General features: G+C 40.5%; 1 protein-coding gene across 1 annotated transcript in view; it reads left to right on the top strand.

Annotated features, from left to right (window-relative positions):
- The window catches only part of LOC310632510 (sodium channel protein type 2 subunit alpha-like), a gene marked incomplete at both ends in the record, with an annotated part of 64,215 nt that extends 39,620 nt beyond the window's left edge, over nucleotides 1-24,595 (top strand). Inside the window, 10 exons of the mRNA XM_083349740.1 lie at nucleotides 2,591-2,708; nucleotides 4,456-4,610; nucleotides 7,226-7,399; nucleotides 11,187-11,309; nucleotides 15,100-15,369; nucleotides 16,063-16,116; nucleotides 17,350-17,491; nucleotides 21,915-22,015; nucleotides 22,185-22,455; nucleotides 23,424-24,595. Coding sequence (XP_083205866.1) covers nucleotides 2,591-2,708; nucleotides 4,456-4,610; nucleotides 7,226-7,399; nucleotides 11,187-11,309; nucleotides 15,100-15,369; nucleotides 16,063-16,116; nucleotides 17,350-17,491; nucleotides 21,915-22,015; nucleotides 22,185-22,455; nucleotides 23,424-24,595 — 2,580 coding nt within the window. The remainder of the gene's footprint in view (nucleotides 1-2,590; nucleotides 2,709-4,455; nucleotides 4,611-7,225; nucleotides 7,400-11,186; nucleotides 11,310-15,099; nucleotides 15,370-16,062; nucleotides 16,117-17,349; nucleotides 17,492-21,914; nucleotides 22,016-22,184; nucleotides 22,456-23,423) is intronic.
- Nucleotides 24,596-27,028: the final 2,433 nt, after the last annotated feature.

Here is a 27,028-nt window from a genome sequence, read left to right as displayed (position 1 = left end):
ATCCGTATAGTCACAGTCTGAATTTTTCCCCCCAGTAACAATCTGGATATCTATATCTTATATGCGTACCAAAATAACAAATAGTTTTAAAATGTGCAGAAATTAACACATTTGTGCTTCCGCAAGAAAGAATGCAAAACAAAGGGCTGTTGGAATGCAATTTATTTGTTATCTTTCACTGTAGAGATTTCAGTGTTGCCTTGGCTGTATTGGAAACAAAATGGTTTATCATCTGTGATACTTGTTCAGTATTTTAGCACTGTTTTTCCTAGCTCAAGTGATCTTCAATTAAACAAAATGTTTCAATGATAGGAAGTGGCAAAGTGACATTACAATACGTAAGTGTGTGAATAGCAGACAAGACAGCCCATTTTTATCACCAGCTTTGCTCAGGTAGGAATCTGAAACGACCATTAGTTTATTTATTTATTTATTTATGGGATTTATATCCCGCCCTATCTCCCGAGGGCACTCAGGGTGGCTAACAACAACAGAACTTAAAGGTCTCTGTACAGTAAATTAAAAATAAAAATTTGAAATAAATTAAAGAATAGAGTTAGAGTTGTAAACATAATTAAAATCCCTGTCAGTCTAGGTCAGCCAGGTGGAAAAGGAGTGTTTTGAGGCCGCGGCGAAAGGACTGGAGATCTTGGGCCATCCGAAGCTCAGGGGGGAGCTGGTTCCACAGGGCTGGCGCTCCCACAGAGAAGGCTCTTCCCCTGGGGGTCGCAAGCCGACATTGTCTAGCCGACGGTACCCTGAGGAGGCCTTCTCTGTGTGAGCGTACTGGGCGATGGGAATTCGTTCCCGGTAGCAGATGGTCCTGCAAGTATCCAGGGCCTAAGCCATGTAGGGCTTTAAAGGTAAGAACCAACACCTTAAATATCACCCGGAGGGCAACCGGTAGCCAATGCAGCTCACGTAGGAGGAGTGTAATATGGGAGTATCGGGGTGCTCCCATCACTACCAGTTCTTATGAGGTGTCAGCAGATAACAGAAAGTGCTGAACGTAAAACAAGACAATTGACTGAGACATAACTTGTTTTTTTCTAAAAGGGATAGTGACTGACAAAAGTAACAGAATGGAATATTTACTGATGGCTACAGCACAACTCTCTCCAGATTGATGCCAACACTTTTTTAGAATATTTCTTCTCATCTTCATGAAGTATAATTAAATTATGCTGAGCTATAGAAATAATACCTATGAAAAAATAGTAGATGTTTCTAGGTATTTCCCCTCTGGAAAGTCGAGTATACCACACTGGGTATGCAATGGTTAGGCCAAAGGTGACTTGATATCTCCTGGATACTTTTCAATCGATCAGCGATAATTTCTTTTGGACTTCTAATTGTCCAACTGAAATACAGGGTAGTACTTGTTCAGCAACAACCTTGTTTAGCAACAGTGATGAAAAACCTAACGTAGCAACCGATCCTCACATTTATGCCCTTCTCAGATCTGCAAAGCAAAAAAAAAAACCTGAAGAAAAATTGTAAACCCTGTCAGGCTTTCACTTAGTGACTGCTTTGCATAATGACTGAATCGTTGATCCCATTGTTGTTGCTAAATGAGAATTGACTGTAAGTAAAACACTTCTCATTCCATTTTCCTCAATTAGGTTACTGGAAAGGAATCTTTGAAGGGAAACCCAGTATAGCTTTCTAGAAGCTTGGCTGTAATACCATTTATAATTTTCTGAAATATGCCGAGTGCTAATTCTTAGCATATGGCTGCTTGCTTGACTCACTATTTTGCATATAACTCATAGAATAGAATAGAATTTTTTATTGGCCAAGTATGATTGGACATGCAAGGAATTTGTCTCCAGTGCATAGCTCACAGCGTACATATAAACATCAAGTAATAGGACATAGGTCATAAATCATAGTTGCAGTCATTAATCATAAGTTACAAACAACAGTTGACAAATCATAAGAAACCAACAGGAGAAGATAATAGGAATGATGAAAAGATGAGAAATGAGACAATGCTCTGGGAATTAAGGGTTCAGCAGAGCAAAGGCACGGCGGGGATGGGGGTGGGAAGGACTTTCTTTATGTCTGGTTGCTTTGGCATGCAATGCTCTACAGCAGCATCCTGAGGGGAGAAGTTGAAATAGTTCGTGTCCAGGATGTGAGGGGTCTGTAGCTATTTTCTCAGCCCTCTTTCTGGTTCATGCAGTATACAGATCCTTAATGGAAGGCAGGCTGGTTGCGATTGTTTTTTCTGCAGTCCTAACTGTGTTGAGGTCTGTACCTGTCCTGTTTGGTTGCTGTGCCAAACCAAACAATTACTGTGGTACAGATGACAGACTCAATAATTCCTCTGACTTGATGCAGGAATAACATTCTTTGTTGTCTCTTTTTAAATGATGGTTCTAATGTTAGGTGTTCATTTCGGTCCTTGAACCTAGAAGGACTCTACTGTTGATATTGTGTTGCCTAACACTAAGAGTGGTAGAAAAGGAGTAGGTCCTCTTAAGTTTGAAGTTTGCTTATCCCTGAAAAGCATCACAACTGCATGCATAACTTCCATTCAGAATAAGTATTGTTTTCTTTAAAATGCCTTGTGGGATTTTATTTGCAGAAAACAAGTCTTTGTAGCTCTACAGAAGGTAGCACAATTATTTTTGCATCTGTTGGAGACAAAGAATCTGATGCTGCAGCAAAAGGCCCACCACAACCAAAACCATGTTTTACTGATGGTATGTATCAAAGGGACCAACTTTATTGTGGTGATTGTAGATTGCTGTTTAGAGACTGCAAAGGAAGAAGTTTCCTATTGATTTATTTTTTTATGTGATTAAATAGAATGCAAAAAAGATTGTGGGGCGTTTTAATCAATAAAAAAAGTATAGAAGGTATGGGAACTTGCCTTAGAAATATATTTAGTTACTGTTTGTTTAACCTGGGTAAGAAAGAAATAACCAGCCTCTGAAGAGGTAGTAGTAACAATGACAGTGTAAGTAGAGGGGCATGTTTCTAGAAGCCAAAAGCGCAATTGTGAAGAGTGGGGCTTAAATTACTTAATGCAGTTTTAAGAAGTTGTAATAATGAATATAGCCGCTGCAGAATCAAATCTTTTATTCATAACTGCAAATCTTAAATCTTATATATCTTTCTCCCTTCCTTACATAATAATGAACTTCTTGTTGCTTGTTTCTTAATTATGGACATGGAGGGCACTTGTACCATGATTTAATAACAGTCCTGTCTGGTCTTAGCTTTCTGGCCTTGCCAGCCTCAGTCTTCACACTATTATTTCTGAAAATACATGCCATTTATCCCTCATAATTTGCAATCAATAATGCAGTTGGAGTATTGGGAAAATGCAATATGCCTACAAATGGAAAAGTAAAACATGTTCCAGGCAAGAAAGCAAACAACTAGACTTGTTATCTTTACCTCCCTCCCTCCCTCCCTCTCTCTCTCTCTCTCTCTCTCTCTCTCTCTCTCTCTCTCTCTCTCTCACACACACACACACACACACACACACAGGGAACATTTGAAAAGATTGCTTATTTCCCTGTAGATTCTTAAAGATTCCCCAGATCTTTAGGAGGAATGTCTTAGAAGAAACCTGAACCAACCTTTCTAGCTCTCTAAATTCAGTGCCATGTAATAATCTATCATGCATGCTGAATAAATTCAGCATTTAGTACTAGTAATTTATAAAATTTAATTGGATATGTGAATCTGAGATAAGTGAGTCTAATGCTGATTTAAAGATAAACAGCAGAAAATTACTTTTATCATGTTCTTCCCTCAAAGACAACCCAGGTAATCAAGGGGATTGTATTGTTTCTTCCATCTTTTTATTCATACGTTGAGTGTTGACAAGCTGTAGCCACGGCTTTAGAATATGTAAAATATGTAAGAAAAGACTCCAGAAATTAATGAGCAGAAATAGTGTAGTAAAAAAGCAAATCCCATTGGTGTCTTTGGCTCCTACTTGTACCTAATAAAAATTTATTCCAAATCATTGGGGTTCAGACAGAACTTCTGCAGACATGTTACTGTTGTCAAAATGATGAAACTCACCCTGTACTGTTGTGAAACTAGCTTTGCCCTTTTGTGTGTGTAGGCAGCTATAGAAGGTACATACCTAAAGGGCAGAGCTTGTGTCATCACAATACTGTAGGACTCTGTTTCAACATTTGACATGTTTGGGACACCTCTGAGTTAAGGACATTAGATTAGCGGGGAAGGTGGCCTAGGAACTTGCAGAGGAAGTGGAATCTGAAAAAAAAACATCTCCTTCCCTTCTGTTTGCTAAGACTTTTGCTAAATTGCCATTTTGTCAATTAATAGAAACTCACACTTTCCATGTGCTAAACACAATTCTGGAAACAATTTGCAGAGGTTTCTATAAAGAGTTTAGGTTATCATAGGTAATGGTTATTTTTTATGACTTACAGTAAGTTTGTTTAATGCAAATATTCTGTTTTCTAGGCTGTGTACAGAAATTCAGATGTTGTCAGATCGATATAGAATCTGGGAAAGGCAAATGCTGGTGGAACCTTCGCAAAACTTGCTTTAAGATAGTGGAACACAATTGGTTTGAAACCTTCATTGTCTTCATGATTCTTCTAAGCAGTGGTGCTTTGGTAAGTTGAAAGAATTCCATATCCAATTGGAAATGAAACAGTTGTAGGATAATCAAGTTATCTAGGACAGGGGTCCCCAACCCCCAGTCTGTGGACCGGTATCAGGCCGTGGCATGCCAGCAACTGATCCGCACAAATAAGCAAAGCCCCATCCATGGGATGCAGTCAGCACACAAAACCACGCACTCTCCAGTCCACAGAAAAACTTTCTCCACAGAACCAGTCCCTGGTGCCCAAAAGGTTGGGGACCTGTGATCTAGGAAAACTGTTGCTTGTGGTACAACAGCATTCCATATCACTTCACATATATATGCTTCCAAGTTCTATTGCTTGTGAAATTAAGTAAATGAACTAATTGTAGGGGCAACCTTGATATTTATACAAATGAAATTGAGTGTGTGACCGCTAAGAAGGGAGAGGCTTATGGTGACATCCTGGTTATGAGGAAAACTTGTCTGGTAGTATCAGTGGTCACTTCAGCATCAAATAGAACCTTTCATTTAATTTATGTAATATAGAGACATATGAAATCATATGATACCTGTACATGTTTCATATGTTCTTCTCTTACAGCTTTATTATTTCTCATTTATTTTTGCCTTGCTTCATTTTGTTAAAAATAGCTGGCTGAGGTTAAAAAAATTTCTCTAGGTCACCAAGGTCCTAGTAGTTCTTTGTCATGATGTTGTTGAATAGATTAGAAAGAATGTGGTAGAACCTGCCTCATTTCGAACAGATTCTTTCTGGAAGCTCTTTTAAGACACAAATATTTTAAACATGTATAAATGCAAGGGATCAGACTCTTTAACACTGTTCAATTCTGAAAATATAAAATGTTTGTGCTGTGGTACATTGAACATAAAATGTCAATTATGATTAGTTTGACATCTATGGGGATTTTGCATATATATATATATATATATATATATATATATATGTGTGTGTGTGTGTGTGTGTGTGTGTGTGTGTGTGTGTGTGTAAAATATGGGATATAAGAATGCTATATATGGGCTTAAAATCTTCTCAACCACCAGAGGGCAATGAAGAGTTTCAGAAAACTTTGGTTCTTTTTCCACACTGTCTCCCATCTCTTTGGATTTCTGCATCGTGTATATAATAGCCATTTATATAAGGCAGTTTGTTAAGTGCATACGATAGGCTGATCCAGGTAGAGCTCATTAATGAGCTTCACCTGGGGTGCCAAACCTAGGACAATAGCTCTACAGTAGGCAGGCAGAATATGCCTGCCCAGTCTGGTATAAATCATCACACACTGGGAAAGCAGAAGTTGCTCTGAATGAAGCTAGCAGAATTATTACCAGATGCCTTAAACCTATCCCTCTAAATAAGATCTACAACTTAGCCGGCATTGCCCAGCCTGCCGTTTACAGAGAAGCAGCAGCATACAGAGAGAAGCTTAAATCATCCGTAACTAGACCACACCCTCTTTATGGCCTACAAGCAGTTCATCAGAGATTAAAATCCAGGAAAAGCTTCCTTGGGTCGACAGAATTTGAAAGCAGAGTGGATCTAGGGAAAGCTACAAAGAACAAGCACTAGACGGAGCCAACAGAGGAACTGGCACCTGGGTCTGACGAAAGCTGGCAAGCATAAAAATCGTTGCACGGGTACAAGAAGATCCAGAGGCACTCTACAAATGGAGCTCTTCGGTGGCTTCTGCCCTTTGCGACTGTGGTGACATGCAGACAACGACACTTATGCATACCTGCTCTTTGTGTCCTGATCAGTGTATACTCGAGGACCTCGCGGCAGCGTGACAGAACACAATATGACTATTAACACATACCACCACCACGCTGCTATTCAAGAAAACGCAGAAAAAGAACCCTTTTCTTAATGCAAAGATGGAAGGGAAAAATAGAATAACCTTGAATCCCCCACCTTAAGGGGAAAAGTTGTTTTTTTTTTTCCCCCTTAAAAATTTATGGAGTGGCAAACACTTTTTCAGTAACGTACCTGTTTGGCCAACATTATAAACCTGTAACCATACTGATTTTTTTTTTTAAAAAAAAAATAGAAATAGAAACAAGTGTGCAAAAGAAATCTCTTTATTACTGATTGTTAAGATGGGTAGGGGAGAATGAGAGGAATGAGTTATTACATTAGAGGAGGCGAGATAGAAAAGAAACAAGCCGGATAGACAGATAAGAGTAGGTAAATGGCAACAAAGATGGGAAGGCCCCAAAGCAACTGGGGCAAAAAGGGTTATCCTGTTGACTTTGAAATATAGGGAACTATTTTATAATGGGGCAAATAAGTGTGATTCATAAGTAGGGCCTATGAAGTAGTAAACATTGTGCTATTTTAAAAAGCACCAGAAATATTCCTGATGGAATAACAAAATACAACTATCCAAAATATAATTGAGATACAAACTAATGCAAAACAAATCTGTGAAATATCTAAGACAGTATGGACGGAGGTGTTTTCTTTTTTATTTTCCTTCCTTCCTTCCTTCCTTCCTTCCTTCCTTCCTTCCTTCCTTCCTTCCTTCCTTCCTTCCTTCCTTCCTCCTTCCTCTCTCTTTTTTTCCCTCTTACATCTTTAATCTTTTGCCTTTATGACCTTACTTGTAGTAGTATTTTAATTCATAGGCTTTCGAAGACATATATATTGAGCAGCGCAAAACTATCAAGATCGTACTGGAATACGCAGACAAGGTCTTCACCTACATCTTTATTCTAGAAATGCTTCTGAAGTGGGTGGCTTACGGCTTTCAAGCCTATTTCACCAATGCCTGGTGCTGGCTGGATTTCATGATTGTAGATGTAAGTCCTGATTTCATTTATTTTATTTATTTATTTTTATTTTAATTCCATTTATATCCCGCCCTTCTCCGAAGACTCAGGGCGGCTTACAAGCTTAGCAGTAGCCTTCATTCTTTGTATATGCCTGCTTATTAGGGCTTTCACACACACACCCCAAGCGGCATTATTACAAAGTCAGCTTAATTGCCCCCAACAATCTGGGTCCTCATTTTACCTACCTTGGAAGGATGGAAGGCTGAGTCAACCTTGAGCCTGGTGGGATGCGAACCTGCACTAATTGCAGGCAGCTGGTGTTACTTAAGGAGGCATTAGCCCACTGCTCCACCAAGGCTCTTATTTACTTACCTTAATACCTTAGTCTGAAGCTAACAATGCAGCATGTGATTGTGCCTGACATCAGAGCAATCACAATGGTCTCCATAATCTTAACATTTAAAAAAAATGTTAATAGTTATATTTTAAAAGAGAAATTCTTGAAAACTTGTGAGATTGTCATGTTTGGCACGAGTGTTGTATTCTCACGTAGTGTCTCCTGATATTTTCTGTGTTACGGGGAGGGGGGGATGCTTTGAGTCAATGTTGACTCCTGGTGATTGCCTGAACAAGTCCCTGCAGTTGTTTTGGCAAGATTTTGGAAGTGGTTTTACCCTTGCCTCTTTCCCAAGGCTGAGAGAGAATGAGTAACCTTAAGATTGGGGACGATTATTAATTTTATTATTACATTGAATTTTTTGTTTGGTTTGTATATAAACATTTCATACTGCCTGGCAACTGAAAATAATGCTGACTCTTTAGAGCAGAGAGGTAAAAGTTTCCCTTTTCAGTCTTGCTAGGGCACAGTGCTCATCTCCCTTTCTTGGCCAAGGGAGCCAAGACATTTTCTGTGGTCATGTGGCCAGCATGGCTATACTGTGCGCCAGCAGTTTCCCACTGAAGTGGTACCTATTAATCTACTCAAGGGGTGTCAAACTCAATTTCATTGAGGGCCGCATCAGCATTGTGGTTGCCCTCAGGGGGCCGGGTGGGTATGGCCTGGGTGGGCGTGGCCTACTGGGTGGGCGTGGCTAGAGTGTGTATGGCCTACTGGGTGGGCGTGGCCAGCTCTACATCGTTCACAGCAAGGGTGCCTATGGGGGCCTGGGCAGGAGTGGGTCTCTGATCTGAGAGTCTCTGGCAGAAGGAGGGTCTCTGGGCCAGGGCCAAGGCAGTGGGGGCCGTTCCCTCACCGTTTCCAGGATGGCTTCGCGGGCCACATGAAACCACTTCGCAGGCCGGATCCGGCCCCCAGGCCTTGTGTTTGACATGTCTGATCTACTCGCATTTGCATACTTTCAAACTGCTAGTTGGGCAGGAACTGGGGCAGAAACCGGAGCTCACTCTGTTGCACTGCATTCGGATCTCAAACCCGGGCTGACAGCTTTCCAGCTGTCAAGCTCAGCGTCTTTAACTGCTGGGCCATCACACCTCCTTCTTTAGAGCATTAACTTATTACATTGACCAATGAAAAAAAATTCACACGCTGCTAAGCATAAATACATATTGATATGGTAAACGTTTTATTTTACAAGGTGATAAGTTTATATTCCTTTAAAAAAAACACGAGAGGAACTTGTGGGCACAATGAAAATAGAAGATATTTAAGAGCCTGAAACCTTCTGTTGCATTTGCATACTTGCTAAAATGCAAAAGCTTGGGCCTATTTTGCCTACCTCATGAGACAGATGCAACAAACATCCAAAATTAGCAGGATTTTACATAACCCCTGAACTGCTCTTTGCCTTCCAAACTTGACTGCTGTTTTCAGGTGCCCTAGAGAAAGTGGCTAATCATCAGTGGGGAAAAACATCAGTTGCTGGCCTGGTCACCTTTACTCAAGGCATCACAATGTCTTGGCTCATAATATAGCTCCAGCAAATATCAACTGCCATCAGGAAATTTGTTAGTAAAAAGTTAGAAGATTGATACAGCCACACTTCGTAACCATTCTCACAGATTTCTCAGTTTTAGGTTTCAAAGCAAGGAAGAATAAATTTTCTTTTTTTTGACCTCTTTAATCTTTATGTTGTATCTAGTTGATCATGGCCTTGTGCATGAAATTGAGAAATCTTATCTCCCATAGCCTATATTTTATTGCTAGAGTTTTGCCTATATTAAAAAACGGCCTTCTTTGCGCTCCCTGTTGAAATCGCAGATTTGAAGTATCTGTGACTACAGTTGATATTTCAGTGATCTTATTTTGTGCCTCTTGATTTTGCATCAGGGGTTCCCTATGGGCTACCTACTCCTTCCATTTGCACTCAGGACTCTTTCTCCTGTATTTGATACTTATTCATTTCTCTTCACTTGGGTATTCTATAGATGCAGCAATCAGAACACTTTTAGATCTAAAACCTGAATTCTGTGACCAGCCATTGTGGTTTTAGATTTTCATTAGTAAAAGCCTGCCATTAGTGAGAGTAGAATAGGTGAGAAATTGTATCCTTTTTTCAGGCCTTAGTCCCCTGGAAAGGACATGATATGATAAGAAATGACAATTAATGTGTAAAAACAGTCTAGTCTAGAACACTTAATGCAATAACTTTGCTTAAGAAGACTACAGTTCTATAGGCAGGACTTTTTTTGTCATAGAACGCCCAGAACGGAGTTCCGGCACCTTTTTTGGATGGAACCTTGTAGGGTAGGCAAGGCGGGTTGTAGGACGTGTGAGTTCCGGCACCTTTTTTTTTTTTTTACAAAAAAAGCACTGTCTATAGCAGACATGTCAAACACAAGGCCCAGGGGCCAGATCCGGCCCGTGAAGTGGTTTCATGCGGCCCGCGAAACCATCCTGGAAACAGTCAGGGAACAGCCCCCACTGCCTTGGCCCTGGCCCAGAGACCCTCCTCCTGCCAGAGACCCTCAGATCTGTCCCACTCCTGCCCAGGCTCCCATAGGCACCCTTGATGCGAACGATGTAGAGCTGGCCACGCCCACCCAGTAGACCATACACACTTTAGCCACGCCCACCCAGTAGGCCACACCCACCCAGGCCACACCCACCCGGCCCCCTGAGGGCAACCGCAATGCTGATGCGGCCCTCAATGAAATTGAGTTTGACACCCCTGGTCTATAGGTGTTGTGACTCAGGGCCAGCCTGTGGGTCCGACAGCCGGCTCCGATGTATCGGATGACTCAGATGAGGGGGAGGGAAACGAACCGGCTGATGATGGTTTGGAGGCTTTGCAGAGCCCTCAGCCGGGGACCTCTTCTCAGCTGCGTGAGCCCGAGAGTGCGGAGGAAGATGACCCACAGCTGGCCCTGTTCAAGGACGCCCGACGCAGGAGGCAGTCGAGCAGGAACAAACAAAGAAAGGCTGTGGGACTCCTCGGGAGGAGGCACAGGGAGACCACGCCCTGAGCTCTCTATAAAAGGAGTGTTTGGGGAGGGGCTGGTTGCTGAAAGCAACTTTTCCGCTTGAGAAGACAAGCTCTAGTGTTTTTGTTAACTGCGTAATTAAATCTTGGCAGATGCCTTTTAGCCTTGGACGCTCTCCAGTCTCTTCTTTCTGAATAGGGGTTTGCCTTACTACAAGGCCAGAAGAGGGCTGGTTCAGAACAATAGGTATCCTGCCTTGAATTCCACCAGTGTAAAAAGCAGAATCTAAATATAGGTTACTTTGAGGTGGTAACCCATCTGGTAATTTATTTATTTTTGTAGTTATGTTTTCAAACATAATACCATAACTGTTCTTCAGCAACTCTTCAGTGACATGATTTTGATAATGGTATTGCTTCTTATTTTTGAACAGGTTTCCTTAGTAAGTTTAGTTGCCAACGCCTTGAACTATTCTGAACTTGGTCCTATTAAATCACTTCGCACCCTGAGAGCTTTGAGACCTTTAAGGGCCTTATCCCGCTTTGAAGGAATGAGGGTAAGTAAGACCAACATTACTGTATTGGTGACAAACTATTCCATAGATGCAGACTCATTGGGGATTTCTGTAGAGTATTTGCTGGGTGAAGTTATCTGCTGTTTGGCTTTTCCACTATTAGAAACATTCCCTGTAACAGGGATAAAGATTTGCAGAGAAGGTTATCATAGCCACAGTCATTCTGGCAAATAGTTTTACAGCCAAGTGTATTGTTCTTTTAATGCTATCTGTAGAACCATTTGAGAACCACCTTGTGCAAAATTGCAACATAAGGCGACGTAAATTAATCCTAGAGCAGATTGCTTTGCTTTGTTTATTGCCAAACTAGCTGTAATTTAAAAAGCAAAACGAAGTGTGTGAAAAACGAGTGCTTTATAGACTTATTCAAATTAAAAATAAGATGTAAATCCTGACAGTTAAGATAGGTTGAAAAAATATACCTTAAAATAAATTAGATTAAATTTTATACTTGATGAAAAATCTTACATATAAGAAAGGTGACCAAGTGCAGCATAGAAGAAGCACCCAGCAGTAACAATGAAGGGGGTGCCCCAAACCCACTAAGTGGGTTGCCTTCTGTTTCTCATTTCTTTTCACAAAACCGCAACCTTGGGCTGACCTACTCTCCAGATGCCTTCCCAGGGCAGACAAAATCATGATGTGCAGATAATCCTCGACTTACAGTTACGGTAGGAACCAGAGTTACCATTGCTAAGCAAGGTTGTTGTTAAGTGAATAACACCTGATTTTATGGCCTTTTTGCTGTGGTTGTTAAATCACTGCAGTTGTTCAGCAAATCATGTGGTTGTTAAGCAAATCCAACTTCCCCCATTGACTTTGCTTGTCGGAAGGTGACTGAAAAGGTTGCAGATGGCCATCACTTGATCCCAGGACATTGCAAGTGTTGCAAATACATGCCAGTGACCGAGTTCCTGAACTCTGATCACATGACTCTGGGGAATCCTGGGATGGTCATGTGAGGACCGGTTGTAAGTCACTTTTTTCAATGCCGCTGTAACTTCAAATGTTGCTAAATTAATAGGTGTAAGTCGTGGACTACCTATACGGCAGCCTTTAATTCAGAGTCAGGCTGCATAGAGCTTTATAACTAACAACTAACATACAGGTAATTCTCGAGTTACGCATGTAATGGAGCCTGCCAATTACATTCGTAACCTGAGGATTCGCTGGAGTGAATGTGAAATGAATGTGAAAATTCCTTGCTTTCGCCCACACATTTGCTAATCGAATGCACGGGTCGTTAAGTGCACATGAGGTATCTCAGAGTGGGGAAGGCCATGGGAGATCTAGTGATGGAACAGCCCACCTGCTTAAGACCACCCAAGGCCTCCCCCGACCCACTGAGATACCTCATTCTCTCCACAATTGCTTCCCCTCCCCCAATCCTGTTGCGCTGGGTCTCCACAGTCACTGGGCCTATGGAGACTCACCTTGCAAAGATCTAGCAAGCTGTTTCCAGCCGTTCTGCCATGGTTTCTTTGCCTGCTCCTGTCACACCAAAAGCGGAGCAGGGAGAGGGGGATGAGCGAGCCCTCAGCTTCTCTGACTCACCGAGGCTGCCTGCTGCTTCTGGAGTGGTGCGCAGCTTCGTTGAGTTTCCCCCAAAGGCTTCCAGTCTCGGTGCAAAAAGCATTTGCAAGCTGAGGCTTAGGGGCAGCGAAATCTCATTGCTTCGAGCCTCCCGTTGGCTTGCAAACGTTTTTCATGCAGAGACCGGAAGCTTCTGTGGGCCACGATCTCATGGGACTTCAGGCCTTCATCCACTTTTGCAGAGAATGAGAGCCTGAAGGCCCGTCAGATCATGGGCCCCCAGAAGCTTCCAGTCTCTGCGCGAAAAACCTTTACAAGCCAACGGGAGGCTTGAAGCAACGTGATGTCATCTTTTTGCGGTGAGACTGGAAGCCTTTGGGTAGACTCACTGAGACTGCCTGCCACTCCAGAAGCGGCAGGCAGCCTCGTGAATCAGGGAAGCCAAGCAGGGCACGCTCGTCCCACTCTCCCTCTGCTCTCACCGCTCCACTTTTGGAGTGCCAGGAGCAGGCAAAGAAACCGTGCCAGGGAGGCTGGAGGAGGAGATACCTCGCTAGATCTTTGCAAGGCCCAGTGCTTGTGGAGACCTGGCCGAGGCAGAGCGAATACTGCAAGGCCTCCACGGTCCTTCACAAGGGTGAACGACTGCTGTAGTGCTACAACATTCATAATCTCGGGACTGTGTCATGAGAACCTGGGGAGGTTATGTTGTAACTTCGAAAGGTCACTAAGTGAATTGTTGTAACTCGAGGATTACTTGTACTGAGCTGCTTGTGAAAGCTTATTGGCAAGCATTGCAACAACTGTGAATACACAGCATTCTGCAGTAATAGGTTTTCTGTGCTACCAATTTGACGGCCACATTTCGAACCCATTGTAGCTTCCCAGTTGTCTTTGAAGGCAGCTCCTCTCTTTACAATAATTCAACTCTCTGAAAAGGGTGTGAATAACACCACAGAGTCTTTCTGGTTGATTGGCTTTTATAAGTAGAAATAAGATTGAGAAGGTTTCTTTGATTATGTGGACATATGTGGATTGATATATATACTGATATTCCGTTTGTTCGATTGGTACATTTTTGTTAATAAAATAGCTGGATTGAGTTGAAAGGGCGTTGTATTGCAAATTAAAGTGAAGCTATTGCTGATACTTTGTTTGCACAAAAATCAAGTTGCCCATAAAAAAAACAAATATCCAAGAGTGCATCAGAACACTGACTTTATTATTAGGTCAGTTCAGAAAGCTACACAAATGTGAAAAATATCAGAAAGTCTTAAGCATGATATTTTTACTTACGTTTGTTTCATTGTTTCCTTAATATTTGAAGATTTCATCGTTTACCTAGTCTTAGTCTGGGGGGAAAAAACAACAACCAGTTTTCTTCTTAGTCTGCAGTCCTTTATTTGACTGTAGCCATCCCATCCCTCTGACTTTGGCCCATGTTCATTTTGCTTTCTGGTTTGTCTTCATTGTACTGTATTATTATACCTGCCCTTCACCACATCTTCATTATTTTGTTTTGAAGATGATGTTGCTATTTATAAGCTGAAATCATAAGTACCTGGTACAAGCCACAGCAATAAAAGATTGCGAAACCTGTCTCCCAGTGCAAATCCCACCATGCCTTCTATATGCATCAGGATGTCAGGATGAATATTTCATTATTCCACCCACCACTCCTTTGCCCTACCAATGCATTTGGCTCCGACGAATTCCCCTTTCACAGCAAAACTTGCATACTCTTGAAAAATCAGTCCAAATATGTCAAATAGAATCATTATAAATTGTCAATCCCTGAAATTCCAGAGGTTCTTTTTTTAAAAAAAAAACAACAACAGCTACCCTATAAAATAATTGTGGAAACATAATATTTAAGATTTTTCTGTTTTTATATTCCTGAGATTTCTTTGGTGCTACTGACAGAGAAGAGCAGTTCTTACTAGCTGCTGCTTTTTGGTGGCCCACATCAGCATAATGTGATGTTTGTTATGAGAATGTTCCTAGTGAATTGTCTATGATTAGTTTTATATATTTAAATTTCAGGAAATGTCTCCACATTGCTCTAAGTCCTCTTTTTCTTTTTCATCGTTTTTGTAAATTTTGGATAGCAACTCATGCATCTGATGTGCATCTGAGTCCTCTTTGTGTTGGGACAAATGTATTTAATCTTTCAGGTGCCATAAAACTGTTGGATATAGACCGACAACCTTTTGCACCATTTTTGTTCCCCTGTCTCCAGGTGGTGGTGAATGCCCTGATAGGAGCCATACCCTCAATTATGAATGTGCTTCTTGTTTGTCTTATATTCTGGCTAATTTTCAGCATCATGGGTGTAAATCTGTTTGCTGGCACATTCTTTGAATGTGTTAATAAAACAGATGGAGTAAGGATTTCACATTTAATCGTTCCGTTTAAAAATGTCTGTGAGACTTTAGAATATGCCAGATGGAGAAATGTTAGAGTCAACTTTGACAATGTTGGAGCTGGATATCTCTCTCTTCTTCAGATTGTAAGTAACTATCACTTTGATGCTAGTAATAACTTTCCATCTATACTAGGTTTCATAGGAAAAATGGAAACAAATGGAGGCATTAGCCAAACCTTATCAGTTGATATCCCTATTTTCCAAGCAAGCAATATTTAGCATATAGGAACAACATATCAACAGAGCATTTTGTTTGGCAGAGTTTTTGCTGTACCTTCACCATTTTTCATTTTTGTCAAATGAAAGCCATTGAACTGATCCAGCTCAGTAAATTCAGTGACTTGCGTAACATAGCCATGACTCACCATTTCAGTTCTTCCATTCTAACATATTTATGCTTTGCTTCAACATCATTCTTCTTTATGAAGGAAACGTGTGAAAATGAGTACTGGTTGTTAAAAATAAGGATAGTAAAGAACTAGATGGAAAGTCCATACCAGCAATGCTAAATATATTGGCATTTGCATTAGTCACTATTGCTGGTCATCTTATGCAGGTATCAAATGCTAAGTTATAAAATTGTAGAAAATTTACTTGGCTTAAATTTACTTAAACTTAGTTCAGGGTCATTTGTATACTAGCACAGTTCTTTATTCTGAAGCTTTTCATTTCATTCAAAATACAGTAGGTGTTTTCATTTTGAAGTCTAGGTTGCATCCATTGTTCTGTTAATGGAACAGCATCCGCTATATATCAACACTGATACTTTTTTTATAGGCTACCTTTAAAGGATGGATGGAAATAATGTATGCTGCTGTTGATTCAACAGGAGTAAGTATAAGATGACAAATCTCCATGTGCTCATAATAAGTAGATTTTGCTTTGCTTTCAGATTATATAAAGGAACATTACCAAACTAATGTTACTGCTTTTAGTCAGATCCATTCAGTAGCCAGATGCTTTGAACATCTTTCTTGTACATCAAAGCTTTGGTGTCTAGATGTCAGAAGATAATCTGGAGTTTAGAAGGCTTAATTCATTAGGACTAAGCAGCAGAAAGTTGACTTTTATCCTGGGTTATGAATTAGGAACAGCACCATCTCCTTAATTTTGCCTCGACTTTTACTTTTTTTCTTTGCTTCTCTGTTTTGGTAAGAATAACAAGACCTTCAGAGTAATTATTTGTCAGATACCTAAACCTAAGTAGAGGAATGTTGCTTTTCTTTCCATGTTAGGAGGTGTCCCACTAATAGCCAAGAATACAAGATCATCATTCATTACTCATTGCCAAGAGACCTTTGAATAGTTGTCATTCATCTCCCTCATTTCTCTCGGCATTTATAACAACATTGAGAAAGCGTGTGGTACATGAGCTGAACTTTTCCTCACCAACAGAGCAGCCATTTTGTTTTCTTCAGAACTGCTTGGGACGTAGTTTGACCATCCTCTAATTCGTCTAAAATGAATTCTCAGTCTTCTTCTTTCCAGTATTTACTATTGAAGAGAATAACATCAAGGAAGCTGATACCAGATTCTTCCATTATTGCAGCAGTGTATCCCACACTGCTCCATTTATAGAAGTATGTTATCCAGGTGGACCTCTTTCACGTTGGCTTGCTGCTTCTAATGTGTTTTCCTCCTAGCCCTCCTGGGAAATTAATGAAGGAAATAGATTTCAAGATATAATCATATATTCTGTATAGACTAGAGCCAGTTTGGCCTAGCAGTTAAGGCAGCAGCCTAAAAATCCAGAGACCAGAAGTTCTAGTCCTGCCTTAAATATGAAAGCTGGCTGGGTAACTTTGGGGCAGTCATTCTACCTTAACCCACGGCTATGACAAACTGGTCAGTCAATTCCTGTCACAACCAATGGATCAAGACTCAGTTGATCCAAAAAAAGTGGAAGCTGCATGTGTGAGAAAATGCTAGGAAGGAAAAAATAAATTCTGTACATTATTTCATTGTTCCTTTATGGTGATATTCAGCAAATATTTAGCATACAAATTCTTCATCATTCCTGAAAGCTCATTGGATAATATTTTGCCATGCCTCCTTATTTTATAGGTAGAAAAGCAACCACAGTATGAGTATAACTTGTATATGTATCTTTACTTTGTCGGATTCATTATATTTGGTTCATTCTTCACTTTGAATCTTTTCATTGGCGTCATCATTGATAATTTCAACCAACAAAAAAAGAAGATAAGTATTCATTAACATTTGTTAATTGTTTTTATTGGTTGTGTTTTTATAATGGATGATTTTAATGGTTTTCAATGTTTTTTATGTTGTAAGCTGCCCATAGCCATTGGATACAAGATGGGCAACCAATAAATTTCATAAATAAATAAAATTAAATAATTAGTTTTCACTTCAATATACTAATTGTTATAACATCCTACAACATTGAGAAGGCTGTCCACAATTGACATAATTGTTATAATGGAAGAATAAATTCTCATAGATATTTGTTGATATTATTTATCTTTTCATAGCTAACATTTTGGAATATTAAATGGCAAAAATTCAATAGTCTAGTGTTCTTTTCAGTATTTGTAATGAAATAAAAAATGTATTCCATTTTATGTTGTTGCATAGAAAAGAATGGACAAGCACTTTTCAAGATTTTTAGAGAGCTCCTTTTCTCTTATCTCCCTTGTTGTTTTACATACAGCCCATTAAATGACTAAAAAAAGTCGAGTCTCTGATTACTACTTTTAAAATATTTATTTTTTAAAATTCTTAATTCTATTTTGGAATACAGCCATTTTATCCAACAAAATAAGACACTTTAAGATTTATACAAAATCCTCAGCTAAAAGTAATTATACAATAGTAAACTTAACAATATAAACCTAAATCATATGGTAACAGATTAAGAAAGGTCAACAACTAAAGTTCCCAATATTAATTTTGCCTGCTACGCAGCAGCTAGATCCTAATGCTTTCATTAAGCCAAAGTCCCCAACCCCCGGTCCTTGGACCAGTACCGGGCCGTGGCATGCCAGCAACTGGTCCGCACAAACAAGCAAAGGCCCATCCGCGGGATGCAGGCAGCACACAAAACCACGCTCCCTCCAGTCCTCAGAAAAATCTCTCTCCATGGAACCGGTCCCTGGTGCCCAAAAGGTTGGGGGACTCTGCATTAAACCATCCACCACATTTAGCACACCTTATCCAGCTGGGACGCGGTGGCTCAGTGGGTTAGGATGCTGGGCTTGTTGATCAGATGGGCGGCAGTTTGGCGGGTCGAATCCCGAGTGCCGCGTAACAGAGTGAGCGCCTGTTACTCGTCCCAGCTTCTGCCAACCTAGCAGTTCAAAAGCACGTAAAAATGCAAGTAGAAAAATAGGGACCACTACGGTGGGAAGGTAACAGCGTTCCGTCCGCCTTTGGCGTCTAGTTATGCCGGTCACATGACCACGGAGACGTCCTCGGACAAGCGCTGGCTCTTCAGCTTTGAAACGGAGATGAGCACCGGCCCCTAGAGTTGGAAACGACTAGCACGCATGTGCGGGGGAACCTTTACCTTTATCCAGCTGGCATGGCCAGCAAATAGCAATAGCACTTAGACTTATATATCATTTCACAGTGCTCTATAGCCCTCTAACCAGTCTGCACAGTCAGCATATTGTCCCCAACAATCTGGGGCCTCATTTTACTTTAGCAACATAGGCTCTTGACCGAGTTGTACCCCTGCGGCCCCTGACCCGGTGCAGATCCCGTCGAGCTCCATGGTTCTCTGCGGAGCTCCGGGAGATGAAGCGTCGGAGACGGGACCTAGAGAGCGATTGGAGATCCAGCCGATCCGAATCCGACCGATTGCGACTAAGAGCCCACATTAGGTCTTATCTCGCTGCGATAAGGGAGGCGAGGTCTAACCACTTCGCCACCCTTATCGCGTCCGCAGATAATCGCCCGGCCGCCCTGTTTAGGGTGACTCGCTCCCTCCTAAATCAGGAGGTGAGGGAGGATCCCTTGCAGGGTCGTGCCGAGGAGTTTAACCAGCATCTGTCGGACAAAATCGCTCAGATTTGGACCGGTCTGGACTCTGACTGGGCAGAGTCTGGCGATCAGGACACGGGCGGTCTTGTCGATACCACCTGGGATGAGTTTGATTCTGTGACTCCGGAGGAAGTGGACAGGATCATGGGGAGGCTGAGCACCACCACATGTTTATTGGACCCGTGCCCTTCCTGGCTGGTTTATGCAGCCCGGGAGAGGACACGCAGCTGGTTCCAGGCAGTTATATCGGCTTCTTTGAACGAGGGTAGCTTCCCCGCCGTCTTGAAGGAGGCGGTGGTGAGGCCCCTCCTCAAGAAGCCTGCCTTGGACCCAGCTGTATTGAATAACTTCCGTCCTGTCTCCAACCTTCGCTTTCTTGCGAAGGTTGTTGAGAGTGTGGTCGCACATCAGCTCCCTCTGGTCCTGGATGAAGCGGATTATCTAGACCCGTACCAATCGGGTTTCAGGCCCGGGCACAGCACGGAGACGGCATTGGTCGCGCTGGTGAATGATCTCTGGAGGGCTCGGGACAGGGGACATTCCTCTGTTCTAGTCCTATTAGACCTCTCAGCGGCTTTCGATACCATCGACCATGGTATCTTGCTGCGGCGTCTCAGGGGATTGGGAGTGGGAGGCACGGTCTTACAGTGGTTCTCCTATCTCCAGGGACGTTCGCAGTCGGTGTTGGCAGGAGGGCAGAGGTCGACCGCGAGGTCTCTCGTTTGTGGAGTTCCTCAGGGGTCGGTCCTCTCGCCTCTCCTGTTCAACATCTACATGAAACCGCTGGGTGAGATCATTTGTGGTTTTGGAGTTTCCTTTCAACCCCAAACCACCCCAGTGATGCCCTCAACGTGATGTCCCGTTGCCTGGAGGCGGTTCGGGTCTGGATGGGGAGGAACAGACTTCAACTCAACCCCGACAAGACTGAGTGGCTTTGCATACCTTCATCCCGGGTTTATTCGGACATTCCACCTCTTGCTATGGGGGGTGAACTATTACCCCCCGTAGATAGGGCTCGCAACTTGGGAGTCCTCCTAGATTCACGGCTCACCTTGGAAGACCATATAGGAGCTGTGACTAGGGGGGCTTTCGCCCAGGTTCGCCTGGTGCGCCAGTTGCAGCCCTATCTAAGCCGGGATGATTTATGCACGGTCACTCATGCGCTCGTGGCCTCTCGTCTGGACTACTGCAACGCTCTCTACATGGGGCTGCCCTTGAGGACCACCCGGAAGCTCCAACTGGTACAGAATGCAGCCGCGAGAGTTGTGTTGGGAGTCTCCCGATACTCCCATGTTACACCTTTGCTCCGTGAGCTGCATTGGTTACCAGTTGCTTTCCAGGTGAGATTCAAGGTACTAGTAATGGTGTTCAAAGCCCTCCATGGCATGGGGCCGGAGTACCTCAGGGAACATCTGCTGCCGGCATCAAGCTCCCTGCGCCCTGTGCGTTCCCACAGAGAGGGCCTCCTCAGGGTGCCACCGATCAGAGAATGTCGATTGGTGGCCCCCAGGGGGAGGTCCTTCTCTGTGGGTGCTCCGGAGCTGTGGAATCAGTTACCGGTAGAGCTCCGGATGGCGCCCGATCTTCGCTCCTTTCGTCGCGATCTCAAGACGTTTTTGTTTGTACAAGCCGGCCTAGCCTGATGGGGATTGGTGGGGTTTTTTATTTTTTGTATTCTTAATTTTATCTTTGGGGTTTTATAATTGTATATCAATTGTTTTAAACTTGGGCAATCATTTAATTTCTTTTTAATGTTTGTATTTTGTATTCTATTTTTGCCCTGTGAACCGCCCTGAGTCCTTAGGGAGAAGGGCGGTATAGAAATATTATTAAATTAAATTAAATATTAGATTTTTGGCCCCCAGATAATTATTTTCTACAGCTGTACCGTGACTTAAAACAGTTCACTTGCTGACTATTCAGAGTTAACAGTGGCAATGAAAAAAGTGACTTACCACCATTTTTCACTTATGACCATTTTTTTACAACCGTTGCAGCATTCCCCCATGGTCACGTGATCAAAATTCAGATGCTGGGCAACTGACTCATATTTATGACAATTGCAGTATCCCAGGGTCATGTGATCACCTTTTGCAAACTTCTGGCAAGCTAAATCAATGGGGAAGCCATGTTACCACTGCAGTGATTCACTTAACAGAAATGTTGGGCTCAGTTATGGTTGTAAGTCGAGAACTATCTGTACATTGAATTATTTGTGCCATTTTAATTCCATTATATCAATTTGGAAATATTTTTTGAAACTCGTTGCCATCACTTATTATTCTATCTATCGTGAATAATATAGTATTAAAGTACATTTCGCCCATTCTATGTTCTCCTATCTCCAGAATGTTTTATGAAAACATAATAACCATTAGTTGCAATAGAAATACATGAAAAATTCCACTGTTCCACATTCCTTCATTTGGAGAATTTTTCATAGCTTTGTTTTAGCTGGTTAGTAGAATTTCAAGGGAAGAACTTGCCTTCTATCCTGTGATCGCTTAGTTTATTGAGGAAACTGTTAACCGATTTCTTTCAAAACCTTTTTAAACTACCATATACAGCTTTGTCCTTGTGAGGTAAATGGGTTATAACCATTTTGTTTTACTTTTTTTACTTAGGAGGTCAAGATATTTTTATGACAGAAGAACAAAAAAAATACTATAATGCCATGAAAAAATTGGGATCCAAAAAGCCACAGAAACCTATACCCAGGCCATCAGTAAGAATGCCTTGTTATTTATTTAACTGGCTAAAACAAATAGGGATAAAATACTTTGTTTAATTGAAATAAAAATGTATCCTTTTTATCAATAACTGAAAAAGTAACTTAATAAAATGATTTCCAATCCTTCAGGAAATAATAATAAATTGGTTTTTTTCTCTTTTAGAATAAAATACAAGGCTTTGTTTTTGATTGTGTAACCAAACAAGCCTTTGACATCGGCATCATGATTCTTATCTGTCTTAACATGCTCACTATGATGGTGGAAACAGCTGACCAGGACCCTTCCGTAGAAGATATTTTATATTGGATTAATTTGATTTTCATTGTCATTTTTACTGCGGAGTGTCTCCTGAAATTGATTGCTCTCCGTTACTATTATTTCACTATTGGCTGGAATATATTTGATTTTGTGGTTGTCATATTCTCCATTGTAGGTAAGAAACTTTTGAAGTAAAATCAGACTAAATTGTCTTTTGAATATTCTGGACATTTGGTATAAATTACTAAGCACTGCTGATGACATACCCGGTATTCTTGGCTTCACATTTTACAAAGCCTGTTTGTATTATTAATTTGTGTATGATAAATTGTTAAAAGCATTATATTACCTCAGAGATCATAGAAAGCACTTTCATGTGATTTCACGTACAGATGAAAAACACTATTCTTAGTGCAAGTCATAATTAATTGGTGAATTTATTGGCTGCTCCCTGAGATAGCTTTTATCCTTTGTTTTCTTTGAGTAAACAAATATATTTATTCAGTTATATTATGAAAACACACACTTTAATATTCATATTTCTAAGAAATTATCACAAATAGACTGTAATAAAATGCTAGAATTTTTTCTTTTTTAACCATAGAAAAAAAGGTTAAAATTTTTAAATAGTTAATATGTCAGAAAAGAGCCTGTATTAAATAAGTAGATAACTATAATTTACTTAATTACAATAATCCTAAAATTATAATTAAAACCTTCCTGTTTTAAACATGGAAGCCTCTTTCCTCAGGATCTTACTTAAAGACCAAACGCAATTCTAAGCTCTCAGAATTCATGGATCTCTGTGAAAAACTCTGAATAAAAATGAGTTGCATATGTCGTGTGCTGTGCACAAAAAATGTTTTGTTTTCTGATAGTTCTCCCACTTTTGCTAAAAAAAAAAATGATTCATTTTTGTGCACAGGATACATTGACTTAGTGTCCTATTCCTGTTTTCTCAGTCATATGACTTAGAAAAGAGGGATAGAGCCAATTTCTGATAAAAGAAGTCATAAGGATGTTATTTCATCCTAATTTAAAGTTATGGTAATAATACACTCCTGATTTAAAGTTACAATAATATATAATAAATGTATGAAAATATAACTACAATTTTAACTCGTAGTGATTTTTTTTTTGTAGGTATGTGCCTTTCACAGATCATTGAGAAATATTTTGTATCCCCCACCTTGTTTCGAGTGGTCCGACTTGCCAGGATAGGTCGAGTCCTGCGTCTAATCAAGGGGGCAAAGGGGATCCGCACCCTGCTTTTTGCCTTGATGATGTCTCTCCCTGCCTTGTTCAACATTGGTCTCCTCCTTTTCCTGGTCATGTTCATCTACGCCATATTTGGAATGTCCCAATTTGCCTATGTTAAAAGGGAAGCTGGGATCGACGACATGTTCAATTTTGAAACGTTTGCTAACAGCATGATCTGTCTGTTTCAAATTACCACTTCTGGTGGTTGGAATGCACTGCTGCTTCCCATTCTCAACAAGGAGCCAGACTGTGACCCTAAAAGGGTTCATCCGGGAAGTTCTGTCGAAGGAGACTGTGGCAACCCTTCGGTTGGGATTTTCTTTTTCGTCAGCTACATTATCATCTCATTTTTAGTTGTAGTGAACATGTACATTGCTGTCATTTTGGAGAACTTCAGCGTGGCTACTGAAGAAAGTGCTGAACCGCTAGGGGAAGATGACTTTGAGATGTTCTATGAGGTCTGGGAAAAGTTTGATCCAGGTGCAACACAGTTTATAGAGGTCAGCAAACTCTTTGATTTTGCTGCCTCACTAGAGCCCCCTCTGCTAGTACCAAAACCAAACAAAGTTCAGCTAACTGCAATGGACCTGCCCATAGTGAGTGGTGACAGAATTCACTGCCTGGATATCTTATTTGCCTTTACAAAGCGTGTTCTGGGTGAAAGCGATGAAATGGACGCCCTTCGTGTGCAAATGGAAGATCGGTTCATGGCTGCTAATCCCTCAAAAGTCTCCTATGAACCAATTACAACTACCCTGAAACGGAAACTTGAGGAGGAATCAGCTAAGGTTATTCAGAGAGCCTTTAGGCATTATCGCCTAAGGAAACCGGTGTGCAATACATCATACTTATATAGGGATGGGGATGTTTTTCCTCCCAAAACTGAAATGGCTTTTGATAAATTAAGTTTGAGCTTAGCTCTGGAAAAGACAGAAAGAAGCTCCTCCACAACTTCACCTCCTTCCTATGAGAGTGTAACAAAACCAGACAAATATGAACAAGAAAAGTCAGAAAAAGAAGAAAAAGGTAAAGATGACAAGGATTACAGAAAGTAACCCTGAAGCAGACCTATAATTCTGTCTACACCAAATTGTTTTCAGCATGAGAAAAGTAGTACTGATACTAACAGGAATCTTGCTGAAAGCTTATGCCAAACTACCGTTTCTACTATATCAAAATAATATATTCATGCATCCAAGGTACTTGTAATTTTATTGTTGACTGCATAGTATGGTAACAGACTTATGAGGACAAAATCAATTCTTCTTACCAGCTTGCACAGATGAAGAGGATTCACAAAATTACTATAGGCTGTAAGAATGCATTAGCATTTGTGTGCGTGCGTGTGTGTGTGTGTGTGTGTGTGTTAACAACAACCAAAAATTATTCCCTTGCTGCAATAATTGTATCCGATGTGTGCATCTCAATTGCCATTTACTTCACGTTTGACAAAATCGTTAGTGCGATTGTACTTCTGTTCACAAATCATTGTTTGTGATGATGTCCAGCAACAGAATTGATTTTTCAAATACATTTATATATACATACATACATACATATATATTTAACTTTATTACTTATCATAAAGATAGGATCATTGGGGAACTTAACCATTGTAGGCTTAAAACTTTTGTCAGACATTTGTAGGCTTGTCCAAAGTTATCTGCAAGATCCTTCAGTCCTGCAAATTTCACCCTGAAAAAAAAAATTATTGTCCAGCTTTGTTTACTAAAACCGAGCCCAGAATAGAAACGAGGGGACTGGAGTTCCTCCCCCATCACTGTGCAAGGTCAGCCAGCAGCTTGACCTACCAATCTTCTTTATTGGCTGTTGCTGATTCCAGAATTTATTTGCAGTTTATCACTGTTCACGCCATTGGCTGTTTGAATTTATCTGACATCTGCTCACCTTTAAAGAGACTGATAGCTTCTTTAAGAATATACAGTAGGCTGCTGTCTGGCACAACTTGAATGCTAAATGTAGCTTCGTGGGATTTTCCTTTCCAAAACAGTCTGAATTAGCTGCTACTTGGGGTATCAATTCTGACTTTTTTAAATAGATAGTTTTTCATGTTTTGGCAATACATACCGTACATATATTCATATTTTAGAAGAGGAATGTGTTCAGAGGTGATACTTCCTTAGAGTAAAAAGTCTTGAATCCTGTGAGATATGGTACATAAGAATGCAAAAGCTAAATGAATTTTGCATTCTCATATGTATTCTCCTGTAACTACTACTACATGGGGGAAAAAACTATTAAAATAATCAAAAATGAAATACACATATTCTAAAATGCAGTACTATAGCATACAATGTATGCATTGCATTTGATAGTAAGACTAGCTTTTACCATTTGTTCATGGATTCACTGATTGATATGATTGATTGATTGATTCATTCATTCATTCTAAAATTATATGACAACTACAATAGGGTCCAGTAACTTAAATACTTATGATGGCATTTTGTGAGCTGTCCCAAGTCTCTAGCGCATTAGGTATCCCTTGAATTTATTTGGCCAGTTAGTTTACTGTTATTTTCAAACATGTACAGATAACAGATTTGCATGAAGGCATACTCTACTTCTTACCCCTTGCATGATGGAGAAGTAAGCAACTACCAGTAACAAGGAGCCATGACTTATCCAAATTTCAGGGTTGCATAAGTTTGTAATTTTTACCTATTTATGCTATATAATACAAGAAAAGTTTCTATACAGTTTATAATGTATAGGTAAACTGAATCAAATAACATGTTGACTTTTCTTCTTTTATTGTGAATGTTTATATTTGAATTAGTATATTTCAGTTTCTTTTATGTGGATCATAATTGTTGTTACTGTTTTTTATTTATGTTTAAGCCATCTACAGCCTTCTAGAGTGGGCAGCCATAGCAATCTAATAAATTAAGTGAAATAAACCAAAATAATTATACATTTGGCTTATTTAAATATGTCATTTCTTTTTTCTTGCAAACTACCAGTAGCTCTAGAATTACTGGATATAAGCCTAGCTCTCAAAAGATTAGAGAATAATTATCATCACTATTTGAAAGATAATTGTTCAACACATCTACAGCTGCAAAGGTTCTAGGTTAATTTCTTAAAATATTTTTATAGATTGAAAATGCCCACTCAATAAACAGTGCCCTTGTGCCTAGAAAAGGGCAAATGTCAGGTACTGCCTTAGGAAAGGTAGTCCACTTAACTTTCTCACATAGGAGAAAGGAAAACTTTCTTCCCGTGACACATGTGGAAGCTTTTAAAAAAGAATCGAGATTTTTGGAAAATACTGTTTAACCTCTGCGGATCTGGTAAATTATACAGTTGTTGAATGCTCATTACTGTAGTTGGGTGAAGTGTTTTTTTTTTAAAAAAAGATCACTTGATAGTTTTTTGTATACTCCTTGTCACTTTCAGATAAGAGCTTTGTCACCTTAGTTAGCTCAAAGGGGAAACAGAGAAAATCCTAAATTAATTGAACGTGC

The sequence above is a fragment of the Vipera ursinii genome (genome assembly GCF_947247035.1).
Source record: "Vipera ursinii genome assembly, chromosome: 1".
Classification (NCBI taxonomy): Eukaryota; Metazoa; Chordata; class Lepidosauria; order Squamata; family Viperidae; genus Vipera; species Vipera ursinii.
The sequence above is the reverse complement of the archived record's forward strand: the minus strand, read 5'-3'. Positions and strand labels throughout refer to the sequence as shown.